The sequence below is a fragment of the Syngnathus leptorhynchus genome, chromosome 6 (assembly GCF_054491065.1).
Source record: "Syngnathus leptorhynchus isolate UIUO chromosome 6, UIUO_Slep, whole genome shotgun sequence".
Lineage (NCBI taxonomy): Eukaryota > Metazoa > Chordata > Actinopteri > Syngnathiformes > Syngnathidae > Syngnathus > Syngnathus leptorhynchus.
Genome location: NC_141200.1, coordinates 14,953,698 through 14,981,199, shown reverse-complemented (window position 1 = coordinate 14,981,199; position 27,502 = coordinate 14,953,698). Strand labels below are relative to the sequence as shown.

The window sequence follows — 27,502 nt, the reverse complement described above, 5'->3', positions numbered from 1 at the left end:
ATCAGACCAAATTGACCAATTGTTTATTCCTAACAAAGCGCACGAATACAGGCCTGGGTCCCGGGTCCCTCACACTAAAACTCATGCGTTTTTGTGACCACCAAAAGACGACACATTCTTCCGGGTTGCCCAGTTTTAAAGAAACACAATATGAATATTAAAGCATGCATGTGATGATTGGTCGATGGTCATCTCCTCCCCGTCGAGGTGTCATCACTGTGGTCAGGAGTTGGGGTTTTTCCTCTCGAAGCCCGACCACCTGGACTTGGTGGTGTTCTTTGTTCTCGTTCCTCACCGACCTTGAGGTGTTATGGTCCGGTACTCCCCGTCTGGGCCTGTTTTGCAACACTTTGCAGAAAACAAGTTCATGCAGTGTGCCTGCACATTCCTCACCCCCCACCAATCCACACAAGCACTCCAATACAAGATATTATATTGATATGTTTATATGTTTCACACAACCTTAAAAAATATGTTTGAAAACTGCTAAAAGCACATTTCCCTTTACTATTACATAAACAACACATTTATAAAACCATCTGTGTCAATCCAATTCATTAAATCCATCAATCGTCCTTTATGTCCGTAATTTTCGGACTATAAGTTGCTCAGGAGTATAGATCGCACCAGCCATAAAATGCACAATAAAGTGGAAAAAAAAACATATATAAGTCGCACCGGAGTAGAAGTCGCACATTTGGGGCAAATTTATTCCTCAAAATCTAACACCAAGAACAGACATGAACGAGCGACAACAGGCTAAACGATAGGTGTGCTAACGTAACATAAACACAAATGAAGAGCTGAGAACGGGCCTGACGTAACATTCAGAGTTATTCTAATAACTATTACATAAATAACACGTTTATCAAACCATCTGTGTCACTCCAATTCATTAAATCAATCAATCGTCCTTTATGTAAACAATGCCGCGTACGCGCGCCGTCGGACTCGTCGTGATTTGCATTTCTAATTATTCCACAGGCCCATATAACGATATATAAAGTATCTTTCAAATAACTATCATATTACAACAATATTATCAAACCATCTGTGTCACTCCAAATCATAAAATCCATCGATCAAATTCCTCATCCTTTGTCAACGCCGCGCGTGGGCCCTGACGTCAGCCTCATCGTTATTCCACAGATCTAGTATATAACTATATTGTAGCGTTAACAAAGTACAAGCAAAGACGTGGGTTCGGTAAACGGCTCTTTATTTAACAAAACAGGAGTTCAATGAGCCAACAACTACTAAACTTCCAGCCACGGTGAAAGAGAGCTTCATAGAATAGGACCGGGCGTGCGTAAAACCCATGTCCGAGCCCCATCCACCGTCCCCGGACAGCCACCCGGCCGAGCGCCGGCCCCAGACTTCCATCCACGGAGGTGAAAGATAGCTCCGTAGAGTATGACCGGGCGTGCGTAAAAGCCATGTCCGAGCCCCATCCACCGTCCCCGAACAGCCACCCGGTCAAGCGCCGGCCCGCGACTTCCATCCACGGAGGTGAAGGAGAGCTCCGTGGAGTAGGACTGGGCGTGCGTAAAAACCATGTCCGAGTCCCATCCATCGTTTCCGGACAGCCACCCGGCCGAGCGCCGGCCCCCAACTTCCATCCACGGAGGTGAAAGAGAGCTCAGTCGAGTAGGCATGCGTAAAAGCCATAATAGTTTTTAAAACCTTCTGTGTCACTCGAAATCATTAAATCCTTCAATCTCTTCGTCCTCAGTGTCACTTACAAACAAAGCCGCTAGTGATGCTGGTAGTACGTGGGGCCCTTCGTCATCTTCGTCATCCTGTGATCGAATCTTTGTCCTTTATGTAAACAACCGCCGTGCCGCTGACGTCACTTGAAATTCAAACTATAGCAATCCCTTGCTACATCGCGGTTCGTTTATCGCGGTTTCCCTTCTTAATTGTACTAAGTTCATTCTGTTTCCTTTTTTCAATCACTTTTTGGTTCTTTTATCACAAACAGGGTATTTTGGTTACATTACCTGACATGTTTCGGCATGAACTTCCGCCTTCATCAGAGTGTCACTGTTGTAATCGTGACGCGTCTTTATCAGCTGATCGAACAATGAAGGCGTGACTCACCTGTCAGATTTGACAGATGAGTCACGCCCTCTGCTGTCCCTTCACCTCTCCAAAATGCTGCTCCAGGTGGTAGAGAGCATGTAGGCTCCCTCGTCTCTGTTGATGGTCCTCGGGCCTCGTTTACGGATCTCAATGGCCTCCCTGATCCAACGCTGATGTTTATTTTCTTCGGTGCGGATGACTCTGGCCTTTTCCCAGTCCATGATGTGGTTCTCTCTTTTACAGTGGTCGGTGATGGCTGATTTGTAGTGTTCCTGTTCCGCTTGCTGTTTTATTGCTCTTGCTGTCTCCTTCTCACACTCCTTTTTGTGTTCCATTTTTCTGGTGATGAAATTTCTCCCTGTCTCCCCAATGTATGATTTATTACATGATTTGCATGGTATCTCGTATATGGAGTTGCATTTATTTTCCGGGTTGATTCTGTCTTTTGGGTGGACCAGTATCTGACGGAGTGTTGTGTGTGGTTTGATAGGTGTGTTTATGTTATATTTTTTCATGGCCCTTTTGATGCGTTCCGTAATGCCTTTGACATACGGCAACGTCACCATACCGCTGGGTTCTTGTCTCTGTGTTTTCTTTTTTCTTTCCCCCTGTGTTGTGTGTTTTTTGTTCTTAACCTGTTCTGCACCTTTAGTTATTGCCCATTGTGGATACTGACATTTCTTGAGTGCGATTTGTATGTGCTTTTCCTCTTGTGTTCTGTCCTCCGGGTCCGTGATTATTGTTGTTCGTTCGTATAGTGTTCTGACTACTGACAGTTTATGTATAGTGGGATGTTCTGATGTCCAGAGGAGGTATTGGTCGGTGTGTGTGGGTTTTCTGTGTACTTTTATTTTTATGTCTCCGTTGTCTGTGTGGTGTATGTTTATGTCTAGAAAGGCTATGGATTGATCTGTTTCTTCTTCATGAGTGAATCTTATGTTGCCAGTGGGGTCTATGGTGTTGAGGTGGTCTGTAAGGTGTTGTGTGTGTCCTGTTTTTGTTTTTTCCAGAATGTCATCTACGTAGCGTCTCCATAATGTGGGTTTATGTGTATCCGGGGCTGTTGAGTGCTTTTTGCTCTAAATCCTCCATAAAAAAATTGCACATGATGGCAGAAAGAGGGTCTCCCATGGGGAATCCCTCTTTTTGCCTGTAGATTGTGTTTCTGTATTGGAAGTATGTGGAGGTGGCGATGAAATGGAGTAGTTGTGTGATGTCCTGTGCTGTTAGATTTGTCCGTTTCTTGAGTGTCCTGTCTGCTGATAGTCTGTCGTGCACGATGTGTATGGTGGCCTGTGTGGGTGTTTTTGTGAAGAGTGAAATGACGTCGTGTGATATAAACATTTCATCTTTCTGTATCTTTGTGTGCGAGTTCTGTGGCAAGTTGTTTTGAGTTTTTGCAGTGTTGTTCTGTGAGTCCTAATATTGGTTTTATTATTTCTGTGAGTGCTTTTGAAAGATTGTATGTGACTGACCCTATGCTGTCTACGATGGGGCGTAGAGGTGTACCTGGTTTGTGGATTTTGGGTGTACCATAGATTCTGGGGATGATGTTTGCTGTAGGTATTAAGTGATTGTATGACTGTTTGTCTATTTTGTTTTCAATGAGTAATGGTTTAAGTAATGCTTTGAGTTTATTTTTCTTGTCTTCTGTTGGGTCTTTTGTTATTATTTCATAAGTGTCGTCCTGCAGTAGCTGTTTCATTTTTTCTTCATAAATGTCTGTGTCCATAATTACTGTTGTTCTGCCCTTGTCCGCTGGGAGGATTGTGATGTCTTTATTTTTTGCTAATGTGATCATTGCTTTTGCCTCCTGTTTTGTAATATTGCTGGGTGGTGATTTAGCCGTTTTTAATATACCTGCAACTTCATTTCGTAGTGCTGCTTTTTGTCCTGGATTATGTATTTTTTCGCATGCTAATTCTGTGGCTAGAATGAAATCGTCGTGAGGTATGTTTTTGGGTGTGATCGCGTAGTTGAGTCCTTTTGTTAGTATGCTGCGTTCTGCCTGGGTAAGTTTGTGGCGTGATATATTGTGAATCCATTTATCGTTGATGTGTGTGTGGTCCGGTTGTGTCTTCTTTTGTGTGATGAGTCTGTCCAATTTCCCGATGTGTCGTTTTTTTGTGGCGGCAAATTCCTGTTCGTGTGTGTTCTCTAAATGTCCGTGTAGTGTTGTTTCAGTGTTATTGTCCAGGGCATACCGGTGTTTAAATTGCTCCGTTAGTCGCTGTAGTTCATCGTTGATGTTGTTGAGCTTGTTGGTTGTGCAGCGTATCCGTTCTTTGACCAGAGTCATCCGCACTCTCCTGATCATCTTTTCCGTGTTCCTGGTCGGGATCGGGTTCTTGATTGACAGGCTTGCCGGCGTTACTTCTTCATCCCGGCAGCGTAGATTGAATTTCAGGTGGTTCCTGTAGCGAGCTCGCTTTTTCGTCAGCTTTTCGAGGAGGCGAAATTCCTTGACGCAGTTCTCTCCATAACTTTGTTGTAATAGTTGTACTAAGTTCATTCTGTTTCCTTTTTTCAATCACTTTTTGGTTCTTTTATCACAAACAGGGTATTTTGGTTACATTACCTGACATGTTTCGGCATGAACTTCCGCCTTCATCAGAGTGTCACTGTTGTAATCGTGACGCGTCTTTATCAGCTGATCAAACAATGAAGGCGTGACTCACCTGTCAGATTTGACAGATGAGTCACGCCCTCTGCTGAGGTCACGATTACAACAGTGACACTCTGATGAAGGCGGAAGTTCATGCCGAAACATGTCAGGTAATGTAACCAAAATACCCTGTTTGTGATAAAAGAACCAAAAAGTGGTTTCCCTTCTTTTTTTTTTTTTTTTTTTTTTTAATTTTGAAAATTTGTGAAAAAATTCACATAAGTCGCTCCTCAGTATAAGTCGCCCCCACCACCCAAACTAAGAAAAAGAACGCGACACATAGTCCGAAAATTACGGTATGCTCCCCATCGGTCATCCATCGCTTCCACGTCGCTCGCACCGATGTCCAGCGGTTGGAGTTCCTTTGTCGTGCCTCCCGGAATGACAGCTAGCTCGGCGTTCATTTGCTTCACTTGTTTTTTCACATCAGCTGTGAGATGGGCATGCATAGAGTCAGATCAACAGCGATGGTGATGCGTGGAAAAAAAAAACACCTGGTCACCTTATATACACCTCACTCAGTCATCATTTCCTCATCTATCCAGTCCTTTTCATTTGCCTTCATGACTCCTCCTACTGGAAACTTCTGTTTAGGCAAAGTCTTTCTCTTAAAAATCACCATAGGCGACAGTTTCTGTCCATTAGCATGGCAGCCAAGCACAACAGTAAAAGAAGACTTCTCGTATCCCGTTGTGCGTATCGCGATCGTCTTGGTCCCTTTCTTCTCCACAGTGTGATTCACCGGGATGTCGAAAGTGACCGGCACCATGTTGGTGATGTGGCTGGGCTGGATGTGTTTGTCAGCGATGCGTTTGCTGCAGTAGGAGCGAAAGATGGCCAGCTTTTCATTATAATCTGCTGGAAGTTGCTGCGCCAACGTAGTCCTTGTCCGGATGGAAAAATGGCATCGTTTCATGAAACCAAAGCACCAAGACGGACCTAGTCGAATGTTGACCGTCAAAAGGCTTCTCCCACTCGTTCTTTGCTCAATGATCCACTGTTCGAGTCTTTCCTCCAACTCGGTCCACCCCGCCTTACGCCCGCAGAAACTCAGCTGCGTCTTCTTGACCTGTCGGAACTCGTTTTCCAGCTTCCTCCACTTGCGAAGTGCGAGTCGTTGATTTCAAATTCTCTCGCGGCTGCTCGATTTCCATGCTCCTCCACTGAATAGGTTTGTCTCTTTGCCTTAGTCACTGTTGTCATAACAACTTTTTGCATGACTCATATACCCGTTCTTTTATATACAATCCACGCCCACACTTCCCCCGCCCACACTTCTCCCTTTAACGTTCTCATGGCGTTCTCTACCACGTCTGACTTACAACACACACACACACGGGGTGGGGCGTACTGCAAATCCACGCCCACAAGTCTCCGTTTAACGTTCTCATGGCGCTCTTTAATGGGTCCGCCTTACAACAACACACAAAGGCCGCACTACATGGTAGGGCCCGCCGCATTGAAAGAAATCTAAGACTTATATCTGCGCCTAATGAGCGTGAAAATACAGTAATTTACAGGCACCCACCTATGGGTTTTCTATGCTTAATGAAAACTTTATTTGACAATGTTGCTCAGCACTCGGGTCACACACAATTACAGCTTCAAAAAACTGATAAGCCGTGATTGGTTTGTGACCAGAGTAACTGATATTTTCAGTCAAGAAGAAGTGACAAAATGACTGACCCTGAGATAGATAAAAACTTGTGGATTTTGCTGCTTTAACTCATTCCTCAAACGCAGTATTGATCAGAATGCCCTGATTAGACTAGTGGGGGCACATACGACGTATTATGCAAAAAGAATTTGTTTATGTGTGCCCGGCAATTGTCTGGCACCCAGTTCAGGGTTTACACCGCCTACCACAAGCCTGAGTTCCTGGAGATTTGAATAATGCCCAACATTTTAAGATACAATCAGATCTGCAGGCTCAGCGAGCACTTAATCAGACAATCTCAAGCCCACATAAAAGAATCGTAAAGATTAAAACCATAGTGACCTGACCGGTACAATATATCTCAATTAGTACAAATTCAAATTTACACACAATTGTATAAAGAAGTGACTATCGCTATATGCTAGAAGCTAGTTTGCAATTAATTTAACGTTCGTATTGGAACATCATAGGCATTGATTTTATGTTTTTTTGTCAATTTACCATAATGTGTTTTTACATTCTGGCATAGTTTTGACCTGAATCACACGATCAGAATGATCTGTCAGCCATGCATGCCATTTACTTTTTGATAGTTGAACGACCACAAGTGGGTGCCATCATATGGTGTAAACTAGACAACTTGAAATATGACTGGTAGCAATCTGTCTAGTTGCCCATCTCTAGTTTCCCATCTCTAGTTGACAGCAAATTTTTAAAAGAAAACAAATGACAACATGGATTATAACATGGATTCACCTCTTTTTATCTGTACGATTGATTTCACATCCACATTGTATTCAAATGTTGTCTTGCTGTTTTAGGAGTTGAAGCAAGGAGTGTGAGGACTGCTGAGAAGCTGATGTCCGCAATCAAGTTATCAGGCTTGGTATCAGTGGCAGAGGTGGGTATAATTGGATGAAGATTTCTTTGACGCTATAGGGGGCCAAAAGTTATACAATAGGAGTGCTACCAAAATTTGAGTTGAAAAAAGCCTCAGTCAAAAGAAAAAAAAAGTGTTATCTGTAATTACCGTATTGGCCCGAATATAAGACGACCCCCTCTTTTTCAAGACTCAATTTTGAAAAAAGCCTTTTTCAGTTGTTTTTTTTTCAATGAAAAAAAAAAACCTTGTCTTATATCCGGGCCAATACAGTATATGCATTATTCTGAAGGGGGGAAACAATGCAGCGAGAATATCTGGCACAAGTGGAACAGAGATGAGACGTCAGTGCACACTTAACTACCTGAGAAAAGAGCCATTCTCCCTTAAAAGTTGTCTTTGATGGGTGATGGGGCAGGTTAATATACAATGGTGGTGGCTCCTTTCAGCTTTTCCCCAAAGGGGTCGCCACAGCGAAACACCCGTTTTTTTTTTTTTTTTTGTCCAGATGATTCGCATGAGAAGTGCTTGGCACTGTTTTTACGCTGGATGCCGTTCCTGAGGCAACCCTCTGCATTTACCCGGGCTTGGGACTGGCACAGGGGAGACACTGACATGGAACATTATAGACATTGTGTTTATGTTAAGTTATAAATAACAACCTATTTTTTTTATTAACTTACCACAATGTCCTCGCAGTGAACTGTGACGTGTTTTTACCTTCTGGCATTGTTTTACCCTGAATCGCACGGTCAAAATGATGACATGTCAGCCATGCATGCCATTTACTTTTGGATAGTAGATGGCATGCACGGCCGTTTACTATATTACTGATTACATACTGATTATTTGTTGCAATACTAAATTCTTCATAGTTAAGACCAGACCAGACGTTTGCAACAGAATAGTCATTTACCACATTAACAGTGTATAGTGTATTCCTGATTAGTTTAATGCTATCGTTATTGAAAATAAATGTGTGTGCGTGTGTGTCACATAATAATAATCACCACGTGTATATATATGAATCACGGTAATTCTTGCTTTATTGAACCTGTTCAAAAACTTGAAAAGGACTCTTTCTCACAGCCTGTTCAGTGTCCTACCATGACAAAAGTAATACCTTTTTTGTGTTTTGACAGTATAATGTGTCTGTCATATTTGTAAACGTCAATGAATTAATCAAAATTGCAGTTTCTGGCAAAAAAATTGCAATTCAAATTATGACTGAACAGTGTTAGAAAAAGAATTAATTTCACCTTTTATTTGTAATCAGTCAATTGCGTTTGTTTGAATCTTTCCCCTGTAGGTTAGTAACACACAACTGACTTCGGAGGCTTTGAAGTCCCTCCTGACAGCTACGGGTTACCATGGAAACACGCTGACAAGAGTACGCTTGTCTGCAGCCAAACCAAATTTTGAAGTTGGATCGTCCAGTTCAATAAAGTTATCATTTGGGAAAAAGACTGTTCAGCCAGGTATTGTGGGTATAAAACAAATTGCCTCGCAAACACATTAGCATAGTTTCTTTTACCATCACACTAATGCATGTCTTTGGTTTTTTGTCTTTGCTTACATCAAGATTGAAGTGATCCTTCTCTGTCACCAATCAAAAATAGTGTGTCGATACACATTTTACATATAGTGGACTGTATAACGTAGTTAGTATCTAGAGAACAGCATGAGTCAATTTTATTTCTATAGCTCTCAATCACAAAAGTCTCAAAAAGCCAAAGTCCACAGTTGACAAGCACAAAAATGTGAGTGATTACTTCACAAATTATATATATATTTTCTTTTTATTTAGCACACGCAAAATAACCTAAATGTCGTATGAAGAAAAAATTTAAATAAAAAATAAAAACATGCGCAAGGAAGACCCTGACGGGCTTATAAGGTGTCTCCCTCAAATTTCAAGTTAAAATTAAAAAAAGTTTTTATTAAAAGAAATTAATGAACAATGTTAATAAATCCTTAGTAAACAAATAATAGCAACATCAAGGCAAAATAATAACAAGAGCCAAGGTAACTAGCAACATAACTCAGGTAATACTACTGTAGTTCATATGTGATTTCTGAATATGTATCATTTAACAGCAGTTTTAAACATGTTGGACGAAAGGACAGAGTGACCTAGAAAACATGCAGGACACCTCGAGGACCGGAATTGCCTACCCCCGATGTAGAATGATTCAGACACAATGCTTTTGTAGACAATAAATGCGATTCGGCTTGGTAGGATGAGTGCTGGCCCAAATTACGTTGCAATGAGTAAGGAGTAATAGAGCATCAGTTATTTTTCTGTCCAAAGTATGCCATAGTTTGCTCAAAATACCAGTATTCCTAGCAATCGTAGAAGATATTGTACTAATATGAGGTTTCCAGCACAGTTTGTCATCAATTAGTATAACCAGAAATTTGACAGATGAAGATAAAGAAATTAAATTATTGACAAGAAAGACCTCTACATCTTTGTTGCCCAAACAGCTTTTCCCACTGGTGAACAATCAGAAGTTTTTTTTTAATATATTCAAAGACAACTTATTTGCTTTGAACCACCTAGAAAACGTTTGCAATTAGTTGTTTATTACTGAGAGAAGGTGTTCGAGATTGCTGTGTGAATAAACAACACTAATGTCATCAGCAAATAAGATGGTTGACAGATGGTGAGAGACTCTACAGAGAACGTTAATATAAATTAAAAATAAGAGGGGTCCAAGAATGGAACCTTGTGGGACTCCACATTTGATGTCTAACTGGGGGGGAGTCAAAGCCCTTAAATGAGACATATTGTTTCCTCTCTTTCAAGTAACTGGCAAACCAATACAGTGAGACATCAGAGACCAGTTCCATCCATCCATCTTCCGCTTATCCGGGGCTGGGTCGCGGGGGTAGCAGCTTTAGGAGGGACTCCCAGACTTCCCTCTCCCCAGCCACTTCATCCAGCTCATCCCAGGGGACCCAAGGCGTTCCCAGGCCAGCCGAGAGACAGTCTCTCCAGCGCGTTCTAGGTCGTTCACGGGGTCTCCTACCGGTGGGACATGCCCGGAACACCTCCCCAGGGAGGCGTCCAGGATGCACTCTAATGAGATGCCCGAGCCACCTCATCTGGCTCCTCTCAACGTGGAGGAGCAGCGGCTCTACTCCGAGTCTCTCCCGAATGACCAAGCTTCTCACCTTATCTCTAAGGCAGAGCCCGAACACCCTGTGGAGGAAACTCATTTCGGCCGCTTGTATTCTGGATCTCGTTCTTTCGGTCACGACCAATAGCTCGTGACCATAGGTTAGGGTAGGAGCATAGATCGACCGGTAAATCAAGAACTTTGGCTCAGTTCTCTCTTCACGATAACAGACCAGTACACCGTCCGCATTACTGCCTTTTCCGACCAAGGACCATGGACTCGGATTTGAAGGTGCTGTCCCTCAACCCGATCGCTTCACAATCTGCTCCGAACCGCTCCAGGGAGAGCTGGAGATCACGGCTTGAAGAAGCCAACAGCAAAAAGCAGAGACGCACTGCCGAGGTCCCAAAACTGGACACCCTCAATGCCTCGGCTGCGCCTAGAAATTCTGTCCATAAAAGTTATTAACATAAATCGGTGACAAAGGGTAGCCTTGGCGGAGTCCAACCCTCACTGGGAACGAATCTGACTTACTGCCGGAAATGCAGACAAAATGTGCGGCGTGCCCTATCATGCGGTGGTCCCGCTGTGTGTTGTTGTTTTAAGGCAGACGTATTAAAGAGCACCATGAAAACGTTACAGGGAGAATTGTGGGTGTGGATTTGCAGTACGACCCGCCCTGTGTGTGTGTGTGTTGTTGTTGTAAGGCGGACGTAGTAGAGAACGCCATGAAAAAGTTGAAGGGAGAAGTGTGGGCGTGGATTGTAGATAAAAGAACGGGTACATGCGTCATGCAAAACATCGTTATGACAACAGCGCAGTTCAAACTGAAGGCAATCAGCTACGCGGAAGAGCATGGAAATCGAGCAGCCGTGAGAGAATTTGAAATCAACGAATCGATGGTTCGCAAGTGAAGGAAGCAGGAAAAGGAGCTTCGACAAGTCAAGAAGATGCAGCTGAGTTTCCGCGGACGCAAGGCGAGGTGGCCCGAGTTAGAGGAAAGTCTCGAACAGTGGATCATCGAGCACAGAACGAGTGGGAGAAGCGTTTTGATGGTCAACATTCGACTAAAAGGAGCAACGCTAGCAAAAGAAATGAAAATTTAACATTTTCAAGGAGGTCCGTCTTGGTGCTTTGGTTTCATAAAACGGTGCCATTTTTCCATCTGGACCAGGACTACGTTGGCGCAGCAACTTCCAGCGCTTTATAATGAAAAGCTGGCCATCTTCCGCTCCTACTGCAGCAAACACATCGCCAACAAACACATCGAGCCCACATCACTAACATGGACGAGGTGCAGCTCACCTTTGACATGTCTGTGAATCACACTGTGGAGAAGAAAGGGACCAAGACGATTGCGATATGCACAACGGGATACGAAAAGTCTTATTTTACTTTTGTGCTTGGCTGCCATGCTAATGGACAGAAACTGCCGCTTATGGTGAGTGTTAAGAGAAAGACTTTGCCTAAAGAGAGGTTTCCAGCAGGAGTCATCATTAGTGCAAACGAAAAGGGCTGGATGGATGAGGAAATGATGACTGAGTGGCTGAGGGAGGTGAATGTGAGGAGACCAGGTGTTTTTTTCCACCAATCATCATCGCTGTTGATCTATGACTCTATGCATGCCTATCTCACAGCCGATGTTGAAAAAACTGGTGAAGAAACGGAACGCCGAGCTTGTCATTCCGGGAGGCACGACAAAGCAACTCCAACCGCTGGACATCAGAGTGAGTCGTCCGTTCAAAGTAAAGCTGCGAGCGACGTTGGAGCGATGGAGACCAATGGAGAGCACAGTTTCACTAAGAGTCGAAGGCAGCGCCAGGCGAGTTATGCCACAATTTGCGAATGGATTGTGGATGCTTGGGCTAACATGTCTGCTGGCACTGTTGTGCAAGTTTTCGTAAAAGCCGGCATCATAGCCGAGGAGCCACACCCCATGGAAAGAGACAGTGAAGAAAGTGAACCTGGCATGTCAGTTGGAGATTTCAATGCGGAAACAGAGGATGACGACTTCGATGGGTTCAATTGATGACCATTACTGGTAATAAAAATGTGAATACCAAACTCAGTTTTGTTCCCGCTTCATTTTTAAATATGCACACTTGCATGCGTGTGTGTGTTTGTGTGTGTGTGTTGTTGATAAATGTGAATGTTTACAGGGGAAGTGTTGGCGTGGATTTGCAGTGTGTGCGCGCGTGGATTGTTTATATAAAACTCGCGCCCTATGAGCCGTTGCACCCTATGTGTGTGTTAAACGCAGTCATGGCACACAACTGAGACTGCGCCTTTTATTGCGGAGCGTCTTTTGAACGTGAAAATACGGTATTCTCCCCACCCACTCACGACGTCCCGAGTCGAGGTCAGCAGCACGCCATCTCCACTGTAAACAGTGTTGACGGTGCACTGTTTCCATCTCCTGAGACGCCGGATGGTGGACCAGAGTCTCCTCAAAGCCGTCTGGAAGTCATTCTACATGGCCTCGCCAAACTCCTCCCATGCCCGGGTTTTTGCCTCAACAACCACCGAAGCCGCGTTCCGCTTGGCCATCCGGTACCTGTCGGCTGCCTCTGGAGTCCCACAGGCCAAAATGGCCCGATAGGACTCCTTCTTCAGCTTGATGCCCTTACCGCCAGTGTCCACCAGCAGGTTAGGGGATTGCCGCCACGACAGCCACAGCTCCGGTCGGCTGCCTTAACAATGGAGGCACGGAACATGGTCCACTCGGACTCCATGTCCCCCGCTTCCCCCGGGACGTAGGAAAAGCTCTGCCGGAGGTGGAAGTTGAAGCTCTTCCTGATGCGGGATTCTGCCAGACGTTCTCAGCAGACTCTCACAGAGCGTTTGGGCCTGCCAGGCCGGACCGGCATCTTCCCCCCACCATCAGAGCCAACCCACCACCAGGTGGTGATCAGTTGACAGCTCCGCCCCTCTCTTCACCCGAGTGTCTAAAACATGCATGACATGACTACAAAGTCGATCATCGAACCGCGGCCTAGGGTGTCCTAGTGTCAAGTGTACACATGGACTCCCTTGTGCTTGAACTTGGTGTTCATTACAGAAAATCCGTGTTGAGCACAGAAGTCCAATAATAGAACACTGCTCAGGTTCAGATCAGGGGGTTCGTTCCTCCCAATCACGCCCTTCCAGGTCTCACTGTCATTGCCCACGTGAGCATTGAAGTCACCCAGTAAAACAATGGAGTCCCCAGAAGGAGCGCTCTCCAGCACTTCCTCGGGGAACCACAAGAAGGGTGGGTACTGTGAGCTGCTGTTTGGTGCATAGACACAAACAACAGTCAGGACCCGTCCCCCCACCCGAAGGCAGAGGGAGGCTACCCTCTCGTTCACCGGGGTGAACCCCAATGTGCAGGCGCCCAGCCGGGGGGCAAAAACTATGCCCACATCTGCTCGACGCCTCTCACCGTAGGCTACTCCAGAGTGGAAGAGAGTCCAGGTGCTCTCGAGAGGGCTTGTACCAGAGTCCAAACTATGTTTGGAGGCAAGTCCGAGTATCAGAGACACCAATACCGTAATTTTCTGACTATAAGTCGCGGTTTTTGTCATAGTTCGGGTGGGGGGGGCGACTTATACTCAGGAGCGACTTATATGTGATTTTTCTCACAAATTTTCAAAATTCAAAAATCCGCGATGTAGCAAGGGATTACTGTCATTTGAACTGCAAGAGACGTCATCCGTGCCGCGCGGCGGTTGTTTACACATAGAACAAAGGATTCGATCACGGGATGACGAAGTTGACGAAGGGCCCCACGTACTACCGGCATCATTACGGCTTTGTTTGTAAGTGACACGGAGGACGAAGAGTTTGAAGGATTTAATGATTTGAAGTGACACAGAAGGTTTGAAAAACTATTATGGCTTTTACGCACGCCCGATCCTTCTCGACGGGAGCTCTCTTTCACCTCTGTGGATGGAAGTCGGGGGCCGGCGCTCGGCCGGGGGGCTGTCCGGGGACGGTGGATGCGGCTCGGACTTGGCTTTTACGCACGCCCGGTCATACTTATGGAGCTTTCTTTCACCTCCGTGGATGGAAGTCGGGGGCCGGCGCTCAGCTGGGTGGATGGGGCTCGGACATGGCTTTTACGCACACCCGGTCCTATTCTATGCAGCTCTCTTCCACCTCCGTGGCTGGAATTTCAGTAGTTGTTGGCTCGTTGAACCAAACCCACGTCTTTCCTGGTACTTTAACGCTACAATATAGTTATATACTAGATCTCTGCAGCGCACGCGCGGCGTTGTTGACATAAAGAACGAGGAATGTGATTGATGGATTGAATGATTTGGTGTGACACAGATGGTTTGATAATGTTGTTATATCATAGTTATTTGAAATATACTTGATATATATCGTTATATGGGTCTGTGGAATAATTAGAAATGCAATTTACAACTTGTCCGACGTCGGCATATGCGGCGCATACGTGGCATTGTTTACATAAAGCAAGATCGATGGATTTAATGAATTGGAGTGACAGATGGTTTGATAAACGTGTTATTTTTGTAATACTTACTTGAATAACTCTGAATGTTACGTCAGGCCCGTTCTCAGCGCCTCGTTTGTGTATATGTCACGTTAGCATACCGTATCGTTTAGCCTGTTGTTGCTGGTTCATGTCAGTTTTTGGTGTTGGATTTTGACAAATAAATTTGCCCCAAAAGTGCGACTTATACTGACTCGTCTGACTCGTCATGATTTGCATTTCTAATTATTCCACAGACCCATATAACGATATATAACGTATATTTCAAATAACTATCATATTACAACAATATTATCAAACCATCTGTGTCACTCCAAATCATAAAATCCATCGATCAAATTCCTCGTCCTTTGTCAACAACGCCGCGCGTGGGCCCTGACGTCAGCCTTGTCGTTATTCTACAGATCTAGTATATAACTATATTGTAGCGTTAACAAAGTACAAGCAAAGACGTGGGTTTGGTAAATGGCTCCTTATTTAACTAAACAAGAGTTCAACGAGGCAACAACTACTGAACTTCCAGCCACGGAGGAGGAAGACCGCTCCATAGAATAGAACTGGGCGTGCTTAAAAGCCATGTCCGAGCCCCATCCACCGTCCCCGGACAGCCACCCGGCCGAGCGCCGGCCCCAGACCTCCATCCACGGAGGTGAAAGAAAGCTCCGTAGAGTATGACCGGGCGTGCGTAAAATCCATGTCCGAGCCCCATCCACCATCCCCAAACAGCCACCCGGTCGAGCGCCGGACCGGGCGTGCGTAAAAGTCATAATAGTTTTTCAAACCTTCTGTGTCACTCCAAATCATTAAATCCTTCAAACTCTTCGTCTTTCGTGTCACTTACAAACAAAGCTGCTAATAATGCCGATAGTACGTGGGGCCCTTCGTCATCTTCGTCATCCTGTGATGTACACAACCGCTGCGCAGCTGATGTCACCTGAAATTCAAATTACAGCAGTCCCTTGTTACATCGCGGTTCGTTTATCGCAGGTTCCCTTTTTTATTTTTATTTTTTTATTTTTTTTTAAATTTTGAAAATGTTTAAAAAATTCACATAGAAGTCGCTCCTCAGTATAAGTCGCCCCCCTCAACCGAACTATGACAAAAAACGCGACTTATACTCCGAAAATTACGGTAGTTTATTTTTGTGCCTAAGAGATTTAGTAATTGCCTGACTAGCCCAAAGCTTCGAACGCAATTCACGTTTGAGGCTTCTTTTCTTTATGGGAAAAGAATAATTATAGTGCTTGGTCAGTTCCTCCAAGAATACGGTGTATGCCTGCTGGGGATCAGGGTTCCTTAATACACCATCCCAGCTACCGTTTTGAACTTCCATTTTAAACCTGGAGACTGTTGATTATTATGTCTATACGTGTCCAGCGGCTTCCCAGTAGGAAGGAAGAGTGTTTGCTCGTTAGGAGGTAATAGAGAATATGGGAAAGTTATCAGTGATGTCTGCGCATAGAATTCCAGACAAGTGTTCTCTGTCAAGTATGTTGTCTATTAAGGTTGCTGAATTTTCTGTTATTCTTGTAGGTTTAGAAATCATAGGCTTAAAACAGAAAGAAGACAGACTATCCAGGAAAGACTTGTTTCAAAAATGTTGATGTTGAAATCCCCCATGAGGAAATATTTCTTATTTTAATGAGATACTATAGATAGCGCGGTGATGAGATGGTTATCAAAATCAGGTATCTTAGATTTTGGAGATTTAGAAATGTACCCTATATTCTCCACTCAGCTCAAAACATTGTTCAATATCAGATCTTTCTTTATATTCCAACTTACTACTAACATACAGTGAAACACCTCCTCCAATTCTTTTTTTCTCTGCATATGTGGACCTTACTGTAATTGTCCAAGGCATAGTAATCAGAATTGTCTTTGTGTAGCCATGTTTCAGAGATGCCAATAACGGAAAAGGGAAAGTTGAGATTGAAGCTAGTTAGAGCAAGATGGTCAAAATTTTTAGGATGACTACGGGCATTTACGTGCAAAAGAGATACACTGGGATTATGAAATTTATCACTGGCTGTTCTTAATTCATCATCAAGTAAATATTTGCAGCTGTCAGTTGAGTCATGAAATTTAAGCAATCAACCTCAGAATGGTCAATTGATAATGTATTCCATGGAGAGTCATTTGTAATGTTGATTTCAAGTTCAGTTTCTACACTTCTATATGAGGAAATGTTTTGCAATGTCGGCATCATTAAAGAAGTAACGTCAGAAAACAGTCATGCATCACAGAGGAAGTAGGCCTACCTATGCAAATTTGTCCAACTCCTCTAATCGCCTAACCATTACCACTCTCGCATGCTCAAGTGCACCATTCAGTTTTATGTACATTTTGGTGTTGGAGGACCACGTTACATCAATCTTTTCCTCTTTACAGAGGAACCGAGCCCTTTTGGCTATTTCCGCATTGGTTTTGGTCGAATGTTCATTTAAATACACATTTAACCTTTTCAACATCCTACCTTGTCGCAGAAGGTTGGTTCTACATTTTCTATTGGCAAACCTCATGATGATAACTGCCGGCCTGCTCTTATCTTTCTGGGGAAGAGAGTGGCAAGCTTCTGTGTCATTCTCATTTATGCTGATGTGTTTTTTCTGTAGGAATTCTATCACTTGCTCCTGCACTGTATCTGATTACTAAGCTCTGTTCCCCTGGTCACAGCTCCTGACTTTGCCGCACCTGCGTAAGAACGGGGTTTTGTTAGCAGCCCAATGAAAATCATTCAATCGAGTATATTGTTCTCGATCAGAAAGCCTGTTCTCCAGTTGATCAATCATCACATCTTTCTCTTTGGTTAGTCTCTTTAGTTCCTTGATATTCTTCATCAAAATCCATTATGGAATCTTGCTTGGTTGTCATGCTCTCCATTTGGTGGCTCATGAACTCGAGACTTTTTCAAGACTTCATTAGATCGCTTTAATTCTTCCATATCCTATTTCAAAGCCTCCTGGTCATAGGTACAGTCAATTGAAATGATTTTCGTTGTCTTACGTCAGGCTTGGGCAACTTCAGTCCTTGATGAATGAGTGTGTGAGTATTCTGGATTGTTTCATATTTCCCCTCTTCTTACACCCATTCCAATGATCAGCTCCTCAGCAAGCTCTACAGAAGCTGGATAACAATCATGATCTGTTGGAGCAGGGAGACACATAAAACATCCAGAATATCGGCCCTCGTGGATTGGTGTGCCCCACCCCAATTTATGGCGTATATCAACCGAGAGGAGGGGCCGTTAAGTGTAAATAATGTTACTCATAAATGCGGAAAATATGATGACTGGTGTTATAAATATGTAATACACTACATAAAAATGCTTAAGTTTCTTTCTACAGGAGAGTGCTGAATTTTCATTTTAATGCTTGAGCTCTGAACATTCATTCGGCTTTTGGAACCGCTTATCCTTATGAGGGTCGCTTATCCCAGTCTCTTTGGGCGGTAGGCAGGGTACACCCTGAACTGGTCGCCAGCCAATTGCAGGGCACACATAGACCAACAACCATTCGCAATCACACCAATGGACAATTTAGAGTGCTCAGTCAGCCTACCATGCATGTTTGGAATGTGGGAGTAAACCGGAGCACCTGGAGGAAATCCAGGCATGGGAAGAACATGCGAACTCCACACAGGAAGGCCAAGCCAGAATCTAACCCTGGTCCTCTGAACTCAGAGGTCGAGGTGCTAACCAGTACCAGTACTGGTGCATAGACACAAACAACAATCAGGAACTGTCCCCCCCCACCCGAAGGCGGAGGGAGGCTACCCTCTCGTTCACCGGGGTGAACCCTAATTTGCAGGCGCCCAGCCGGGGGGGCAACAAGTTTGCCCACACCTGCTTGACACCTCTCACCGTGGGCAACTCCAGAGTGGAAGAAAGTCCAGCCCCTCTCAAGAGGGCTTGTACCAGAGCCCAAATTGTGTATGGAGGCAAGTCCGACTATGTCTAGTCTGAACTTTTCTGCCTCACACACCAGCTCGGGCTTCTTTCCAACCAGAGGGGTGACATTCCATGTCCCAAGAGCCACCTTCTGCAGCCGGGGATCGGACCGCCTTTGGCTGCCACCCAGCTAACTTAGCACCCGACCCCTTTGGCCCCTCCCACTGGTGTTGAGTCCATGGGAAGGGGAACCCACGTCTCCTTTTTGGGCTGGGCCCTGTGGGCGAAGGCCCGGCCACCAGACGCTCGCCTTCGAGCCCCACCTCCAGCCCTGGCTCCAGACGCGGGCCCCGGTGACCCGCGTCCTGGCAAGGGAAAACGAAGTCCATTTATATTTTTCTTCATAAGGGCTTTGTGTGAGTCGTGCTTTGTCTGGCCCCTTCACCTAGGACCCTTTTGCCATGGGTGACCCTACCAGGGGCATGAAGTCCCAGACAACATGGCTCCTACGATCATTGGGACATGCAAACCCCTCCACCATGATAAGGTGATGACTCACGCAGGGGCGTCCTGGTCACCTTGCAGAAAAACAGCCCCAAAGTAGTTACAGTAGGTATGGTGTTCTTTGGAGGCAACTCTTTATTCTTTCTCCTCCAAACACGAGTTGAGTTGTTACCAAAGAGTTGCTTTTTTGGTTTTATCAGACCGTATGACAGTCTCCCAATTCTCTTCTGGATCATCCAAATGCTCTCGAGCAAACTTAAGACGGGCCTGGACAGGTACTGGCTCAAACACGGGGACACGTCTGGCACTGCAGGATTTGAGTCTCTGGCGACGTAGTGTTTTACTGATGGTAGTCTTTGTTAATTTGGTCCCAGCTATCTGCAGGTCATTCACAAAGTCTCCCCGTGTGGTTCTGGGATTTTTGTTCATCGTTCTTGTGATCATTTTGACCCCATGGGGTGAGATCTTGTGTGGAGCCACAGATCAAGGGAGATTATCGGTGATCTTGTATGTCTTCCATGTTCTAATAATTGCTCCCACATTTGATTTCTTCATACCAAGCTGCTTACCTATTGCAGATTCGGTCCCCTCATGTGGTTGTGGGATTTTTGCGCACCGTTCTTGTGATCATTTTGACCCTACGGGGTCAGATCTTGCGAAGAACCCCAGATCGAGAGAGATTATCAGTGGTCTTGTATGTCTTCCATTTTTTAATAATTGCTCCCACTGTTTATTTCTTCTCACTAAACTGCTTAGCTATTGCAGATTTGGTCTTCCCAGCATGGTGCAAGTCTACAATTTTGTTTCTGGTGTCCTTTGACAGCTCTTTGATCTTGGCCATTGTGGAGTTTGGAGTGTGACTGAGCTTGTGGATAGGTGTCTTTTATACTGATGAGTTCAAACGGGTGCCACTAATACAGGTAACGAGTGGAGGATAGAGGAGCCTCTAAAAGAAGATGTTACAGGTCTGTGAGCACCAGAAATCTTGCTTGTTTGTAGGTGACCTAATACCGTATTTTCCAGACGATAAGTCACAGTTGTTTTCATAGTTTTGCCTGGGGTGCGTCTTCTACTCAGGAGCAACTTGTGTGAAATTATTAACACATTATATCATTTCACGTGTTATTTTCACACTAAACCGCGTGTGGGTGCTCTAGGCCTGTGGAATAATTGGAACTGCAACTGACAATGAGTCTGACGTAAGCCACGTAGAAGAGGAAAAGCTGCATCTTCTACTTCTGGGGTTAGCAGTGTTGTTTATAAGTGACAGAGAATGACGATTTCATTGAATTTAATGATTTGGAGTGACGCGGAGGGTTCGATAAACTTATTAGCATGTTATTTATGCTATAGTTATTTCAATAACTTTTAATATGTTAGGTCAGGCACGTTCTCAGTTCCTTGTTCATGTTCACGTTAGCATCCCGTACCGTCAGCCTGTTGTTGCCTTTTCTATTTTTATTTTAAATTGCCTTTCAAGATGACATGTCTGTTCTCGGTGTTGGATTTTATCAAATGAATTTCCCAACAAATGCGACTTATACTCCGGTGCGACTTGTAGATGTCTTTTTCTTCTTTATTATGCATTTTATGGCTGGTGCGACTTATACTCCGGAACGACTTAAAGTCCAGAAAATACGGTACTTATTTTGCAGAGGAATTTACCAATTAATTCATGACAAATTTTAAAAAGTGATTTCCTGGATTCTCTCCCCACCCCATTCTGTCTCTCATAGTTGAAGTGTACCTATGATGAAAATTACAGGCATCTCTCATCTTGTAAGTGGGAGAACTTGCAAAATTGGTGGCGGACTACCGTATTATTTGGACTAAAAGTCGCTCCGGAATATAGGTTGCATTAGCCATAAAATGCACAATAACGTGAAAAAAAAAAAAGATATGTACGTCGCTCCGGAGTATCGGTCGCATTTTGGGGAAATTTATTCGATAAAATCCAACACCAAGCACCGACATGAACGAGCAACAACAGGCTAAATGATAGATATGCTAACGTGACAGAAACATAAACAAAGAGCTGAGAAGGGACCTGACGTAACATTCAGTTATTCAAATAACTATTACATAAATAACACGTTTACAAAAGCATCTGTCACTCCAATTCATTAAATCCATCGATCGTCCTTTATGTCAACAATGCCGGCCGAGTGCGCGCCGCTGACAGCTCCGTAGAGTAGGAACCGTTCTTGCATAAAAGCCATAATAGTTTTTCAAACCTTCTGTGTCACTCCAAATTATTAAATACTTCAAACTCTTAGTCCTCCGTTTCACTTACAAGCAAAGCCGCTAATGATGCCGGTAGTATGTGGGGCCCTTCGTCATCTTCGTCATCTTCGTCATCCCGTGATCGAATCTTTGTCTTTTATGTAAACAACTGCACTGATGTCACTTAAAATTCAAATTACAGTAACCCTTTACTACATCGTGGTTCCTTTATCGCGGTTTCATTTTTTTATTTTTATTTTTTTTATTTTGAAAATTTGTGAAAAAATTCACATAAGTCGCTCCTCAGTACAAGTTGCCCCCCCACCCAAACTATGAAAAAAAACGTGACTTTTTAATGTAGTCAGAAAAATACGGTATATACATTTTTGCCCCACTGTACAGGCATACATTCTTTATTTTTTGTTTTATGTGATGCCGATGACCAGAACGTAGCAGTGCTGCATAGCAATGCTGTGTAGCAATACTGCATAGCAATGCTGCATAGCAATGTTTTCTTGCCATGTTTTTGCTGTTTAATAGCACCCTTGTTTATTAACACACTGATATTAGCCAGGTTTTGGAGGTGGGGCCTTTGATATACATTGTTATTTTTGTGATTTTTTTCAGTTTTATTGAGAGAATATGATGCTTTGGTTAAATACATGAAGACATTAATCTTTGTCGATATTTGTTCCACAGGCAGATTAGCTCTGGATCCAAACACCATCAAAATGTGGACACTATCAGCAAATGACATGAATGATGATGATGCGGTGAGGTTCCAAGCCTAATGCCCCTTTTCCATTTGCCCGATTCCACATTTTACACTGCCTTGCTTACCACCAAGTTTTCCAGCTGAATTCCTGGTTTGCACCAGCTGCGTGCCGGCCGTCGGCAATGTCGTAACAATACAGTATACAGGGGGTCCTCGGTTTACGACGTCAGTTCGTTCCTATGCAGTGATGTAAACCAAATTTTGGTGTAAGTCAAAACAGTAATAAAATGAAACTACAGTAATATAAAAAAAGAGAAAACAATTTCTTACTTGTGTGGCTGCCTTGCACACTGGAAAGGGCATTGCAAGAGAGAGACGACGCAACAGTTCAAAATGGTGTAAACCAAGTGAGTTGGAGTGAGTAACGCTGTCTTCCTCCGCCTTTCTCAGTGTATTCTTCCGCCACGCGCACCAACTAGTTCCCGCGCACGTTACGGATCTTAGGACGCCTTTAAGACGCTTACAATCCAAAACCTCTTAGGTCGAAAAAAGGCTTTAAATATATGAGATGAAATACGAAAGAATAATATAAATAATGAGACGCATGTCGTAAACACAAAACGACGTAACTCAAGGACGTCGTAAACCGAGAACCCCCTGTATACAATAGATTAACAGTAATACTAAAACATTAAACTACAGCCCTAAAATTGCTGGGTTTAAAACAACCCAACTTGGGTTAAAAACTGGACTGACCCAGTCTCTTGGGTCAACCTCATGTTTTCTTGAGTTATTTGTTAGGGTTGACATCTGCTGGTTGGTTGATAAAATGTTCGGTCGACAATCCCTTGTTCTACCAAAGCAATTGCTGATGTCAGTTTTGCAGGAAGAAAATGACTTCGTTATTATGGGTACAGAAGGGGCATGAACAGACTGTAAAATCGATCATATCATGACATAACATTGAAAAGCCACTTGTTTTGCTTTTATATTCATTTTATTGTGTGCTTGGAGTCTCCAAAATTGTAGAAAAGCTGCAGAGATACTTTTATAATCTGTTAGGGGGCTATTTTTTACTCCGTTCAGTTTTCTCCATTTTCTATTATCTATTTTTATCTATTACATCACATCCGTTAGGGCGGGACTACCAAACAAGGTAATGGGTATGGCCAAACGGTTTCGCAAATCCGCCATCTTTATTACTCAGCAAGTTTTGTTGTCCAAACAAGTCGAGGATGCCAAAGTGGAGAGCTCAAAATTTTCCGTTGATGGATGCACCAATCCACACAACTCATTGCACCGTCCCCCAGCATCACAACCTCAGCTCGTGACCATAGGTGAGGGTTAAATTGACCAGTAAAATCGAGATCTTTGCCTTTAGGCTCAGGTCCTTCACCACAACAGACGCAGCACCACCTGTCGATCTCCCACTCTATCGTGCTCTCACTCGTGAACAATATACCAAGATACTTGAACTCTTCCACTTGAGGATCTCATCCCTGACCCGAAGAGCGTGTTCCACCCTTTTCATATTGAGGGCCATCATTTCAGATTTGGCCCAACTGTTTCACACTTAGCTGCAAACTGCTCCAGTGAGAGTCGGTGGAAAAGGTAGCCTTGTCAGAGTCCAACTCTCCCCCCAAAAAATTAAACTTACACCGGAAATGCGGACCAAACGCTGACATTGGTCGTATCGGGACCAAACCGCCCTTATCAAGGGGTTTGGTACTCCATGCTCCCGAAGCACCCCCCCTCCTCTCAGAGAATTCCCCAAGGGACACGGTCAAATGCCTTTTCCATGTAGACTGGTTGGGCAACCTCTCATGGACCCTTGAGAACCGTGCCAACTGTGTAGAGCTGATCCACTGTTCTGTGGCCAGGATGAAAACCATATTGCTCCTCTTGAATCTGATATTCAACTTAGACTTAACTTTATTGATCCCAGGGGGGAATTCACATTCCCACTGTATCCACCCCACAGAGTAGGTACATAAAAGAACCACAGATTTGAGTGCAATACGTTTGGGTCTGCTACGTCGTACTGGCATCTTCCTTTACCATTAGAGCCAACACATCACCAGGTTAAGACTAGAAACATGCACGCATGACTCATTCGCACCTCACTTCCTCTGCCCTATTATACTAGGACCTTGTGGATTCTGATGCTCTACTTGATGAAGAAGATTTGAAGAAGCCAGACCCACTGTCTCTTAAAGCCCCTGTCTGTGGGGGAGGTGCAATCAAGAAAAAGAAAGCCTGCAAGAACTGGTAAGTCTCATATTGTGTATATATAGTATAGGCTGCAGAACAAACTGATGAATAGCTAGTTTTCAAAACAAAGACTAATAAAAACTGCTCAAAAACTGTTGAAATATTGAAATCAAATCAAATATTTAAAAAGAAAAATTACTTCAAAAAAACGGTAATAAAAATTGCTAACTCTATTTTTTAAAAGTGAAATCAATTTGAAATTTTTGAATTGACGTATGAATTCGATGCACAATTTGTCTTTGCGGGCCACCTAAAATGATGTGGCAGGCCGTATCTGGCCCTCGGGCCTGGACTTTGACACCTGTGTTATACAGAATCAGATTTGATTTAATAGGTTGACTAACACAACACAAAGTATATATACAAAGTACATACATACATACATACATACATACATACATACATACATACATACATACATACATACATGTACATAGGTACATTCGTGCGTACCTGCATACATGCAGTGCATACAGTGCATACAAAAAACACAAACAAAAGAAAACACAGGAGGTTAGGGGACAGAATGGGTAAGGGATGGGGAAGTGATGAGTGTGTGGTGTTGGTTTGTGGTATGAGTGTGTTGTTGCAAGCATAAGGTAAAAGATAAGTAAACAAACATAAATATAAGGTAAACAAATAATAACCTTCAACAATGACAAAATAAATGACAGGGAAGAGAGGGAGAGAAGAAAGTATAGAGCGGGACAGTACAATTTGCAATATGGTACTGTCATTGGTAATGGTAACAATAGTACCGTAATTTTCGGACTATAAGTCGCGTTTTTTTTTCATAGTTTGGGTGGGGGGGCGACTTATACTCAGGAGCGACTTACATGTGGGTTTTTTTTCAAAAAAATTTACTTGATCATTAACACATTACTTACTGGTACAGTTGATCACCTCACATATTATTTTTAATACACTGAAAAAACGAATAAAGCAATTCACACTTTAAAGTACAATATTCAAGTTAAAACCAGCTCAGTGGCCTAGTAGTAGAGTGTCCGCCCTGAGACTGGAAGGTTGTGGGTTCAAACCCCGGCCGGGTCATACCAAAGACTATAAAAATGGAACCCATTGCCTCCCTGCTTGGCACTCAGCATTTAAGGGTTGGAATTGGGGGGTTAGATCACCAAAAATGATTCCCGAGCGCGGCGCTGCTGCTGCTCACTGCTCCCCTCTCCCCCAGGGGATGGATCAAAATCACATGGGGATGGGTTAAATGCAGAGGACAGAGCCCTTTGAGACTGCTTGTGATTTAGGGCTATATAAACTTGACTTGATTGATTGATTGAAGTTCATGAAACAAATAAACAAAAAAAAAACAACTGAAAAAGAAATATAGTTATTTTCAAACTAAACTGAAGGAGGGTGATTTAAATTTCACCATTGGCCGTGACGCAAAAACTGGGAGGGGAAAGCGCTGGTTTTTTTTTTTAGTTTTTAAAAAGCACAGGTCTGGTGAAGAGAATTTTGTGTGGTGATGTAAAAAAACAAAAACAGTAGGGGCAGCAATGCAAATTAGGATGCAAGCTCTGCTTGTGATGGACAGCATGCAAGCACACATCACGCCAGACATGCAAATCACGAGTCCGACGGCGCGCGTACGCGGCATTGTTTACACAATCGATGATCGATGTATTTTATGATTTGGAGTGACAGATGGTTTGGTAATATTGTTGCTATATGATAGTTATTTGAAATATACTTTATATATCGTTATATGGGTCTGTGGAATAATTAGACATGCAAATCACGAGTCCGACGGCGCGCGTACGCTGCATTGTTTACAACATGTTTACATGTTTACATATGTATATATTATATTATATATCACCCCCAAGTCAGATACTGGGACAATCAAAAGACCCATTACCCAAACCTCTTCCGGCTTGCTTTGCAATTTCTCTGCACTCCAGCCTCATCTGTGCCGTGTGTCCAAAACGCGCAACAGGCTCAATTTGAAGACGTTGGAAAATCTTGTTTTGAATAAAAATGTGTAAAAAACATCCCGGTGCACAAGCATCCTCTTTCACAGCACGTTCACTTAGATTTTCAAGTTATGATACATGTTCACAGTATTTGATTGTAACTAAAAAATAAAACATATTTTACATATGAGTGAATATATGAAATAATCAAAGTCAAAGTCAGCTTTATTGTCAATTTCTTCACGTTAAGACACACAAAGAGAAAGAAATTACGTTTCCCACCGTCCCACGGTGACTAGACACATTACACAACACATACAAGCAAATAGCATAAAGAGTAAAAATGAATAGACAAGAGCGATGAATAAGTAATAAGCAAATAACCCAAATAAATAAATAAATAAATCAGTAAGAGGAGCAAAATGGAGCAAGCGTGCATCAACAAGATATATTTCATAACACGTTCACTTAGATTTTCAAGTTATGCTACATGTTCACATTATTTATTTACTGTGATGAAAAAATAAATGTATTTTAAATTTAAATGAATCTATGAAATAATACAATATAAAATATTCATTCATTCATTTTCTGAACCGCCTAGTCCCCACGGGGGTTGCGGGCGTGCTGGAGCCTATCCCAGCCGTCATCGGGCAGTAGGCGGGGGACACCCTGAACTGGTTGCCAACCAATCGCAGGGCACACAGAGACGAACAACCATTCGCACTCACACCTAGGGACAATTTGGAGTGCTTTTGCTCGGCCTATCAAGCATGTTTTTGGGATGTGGGAGGAAACCGGAGTGCCCGGAGAAAACCCACGCGGGCTCGGGGAGAACATGCAAACTCCACACAGGGAGGGCCGGAGGTGGAATCGAACCCGCACCCTCCTAACTATGAGGCGGACGTGCTACCCACTGCGCCACCGAGCCGCCGTTAATATAAAATATAATTACTTAAATTAATTATTGCATATACTAGGTCATCAAATCAATGTCAGTAGAGGCCGTCAACTAGGTTGCCTTTAGCATTTTTAAGGTCCAGCAGGTGTCAGCACTCAATG

At 43.5% G+C, this 27,502-nt stretch overlaps 1 protein-coding gene and 1 pseudogene across 3 annotated transcripts in view; one reads left to right on the top strand and one right to left on the bottom strand.

The window, feature by feature from the left end:
• The window catches only part of ciapin1 (cytokine induced apoptosis inhibitor 1), a 50,729-nt gene that overhangs the window by 14,699 nt on the left and 8,528 nt on the right, over positions 1-27,502 (top strand). For all 3 annotated transcript variants that reach the window (XM_085915019.1, XM_085915017.1, XM_085915018.1), the window contains exons 4-7: positions 7,226-7,305; positions 8,594-8,762; positions 22,220-22,293; positions 24,382-24,503. In XM_085915019.1, coding sequence (XP_085771145.1) covers positions 7,226-7,305; positions 8,594-8,762; positions 22,220-22,293; positions 24,382-24,503 — 445 coding nt within the window. The remainder of the gene's footprint in view (positions 1-7,225; positions 7,306-8,593; positions 8,763-22,219; positions 22,294-24,381; positions 24,504-27,502) is intronic.
• Positions 19,306-20,138, bottom strand: LOC147056148 (uncharacterized; annotated as a pseudogene).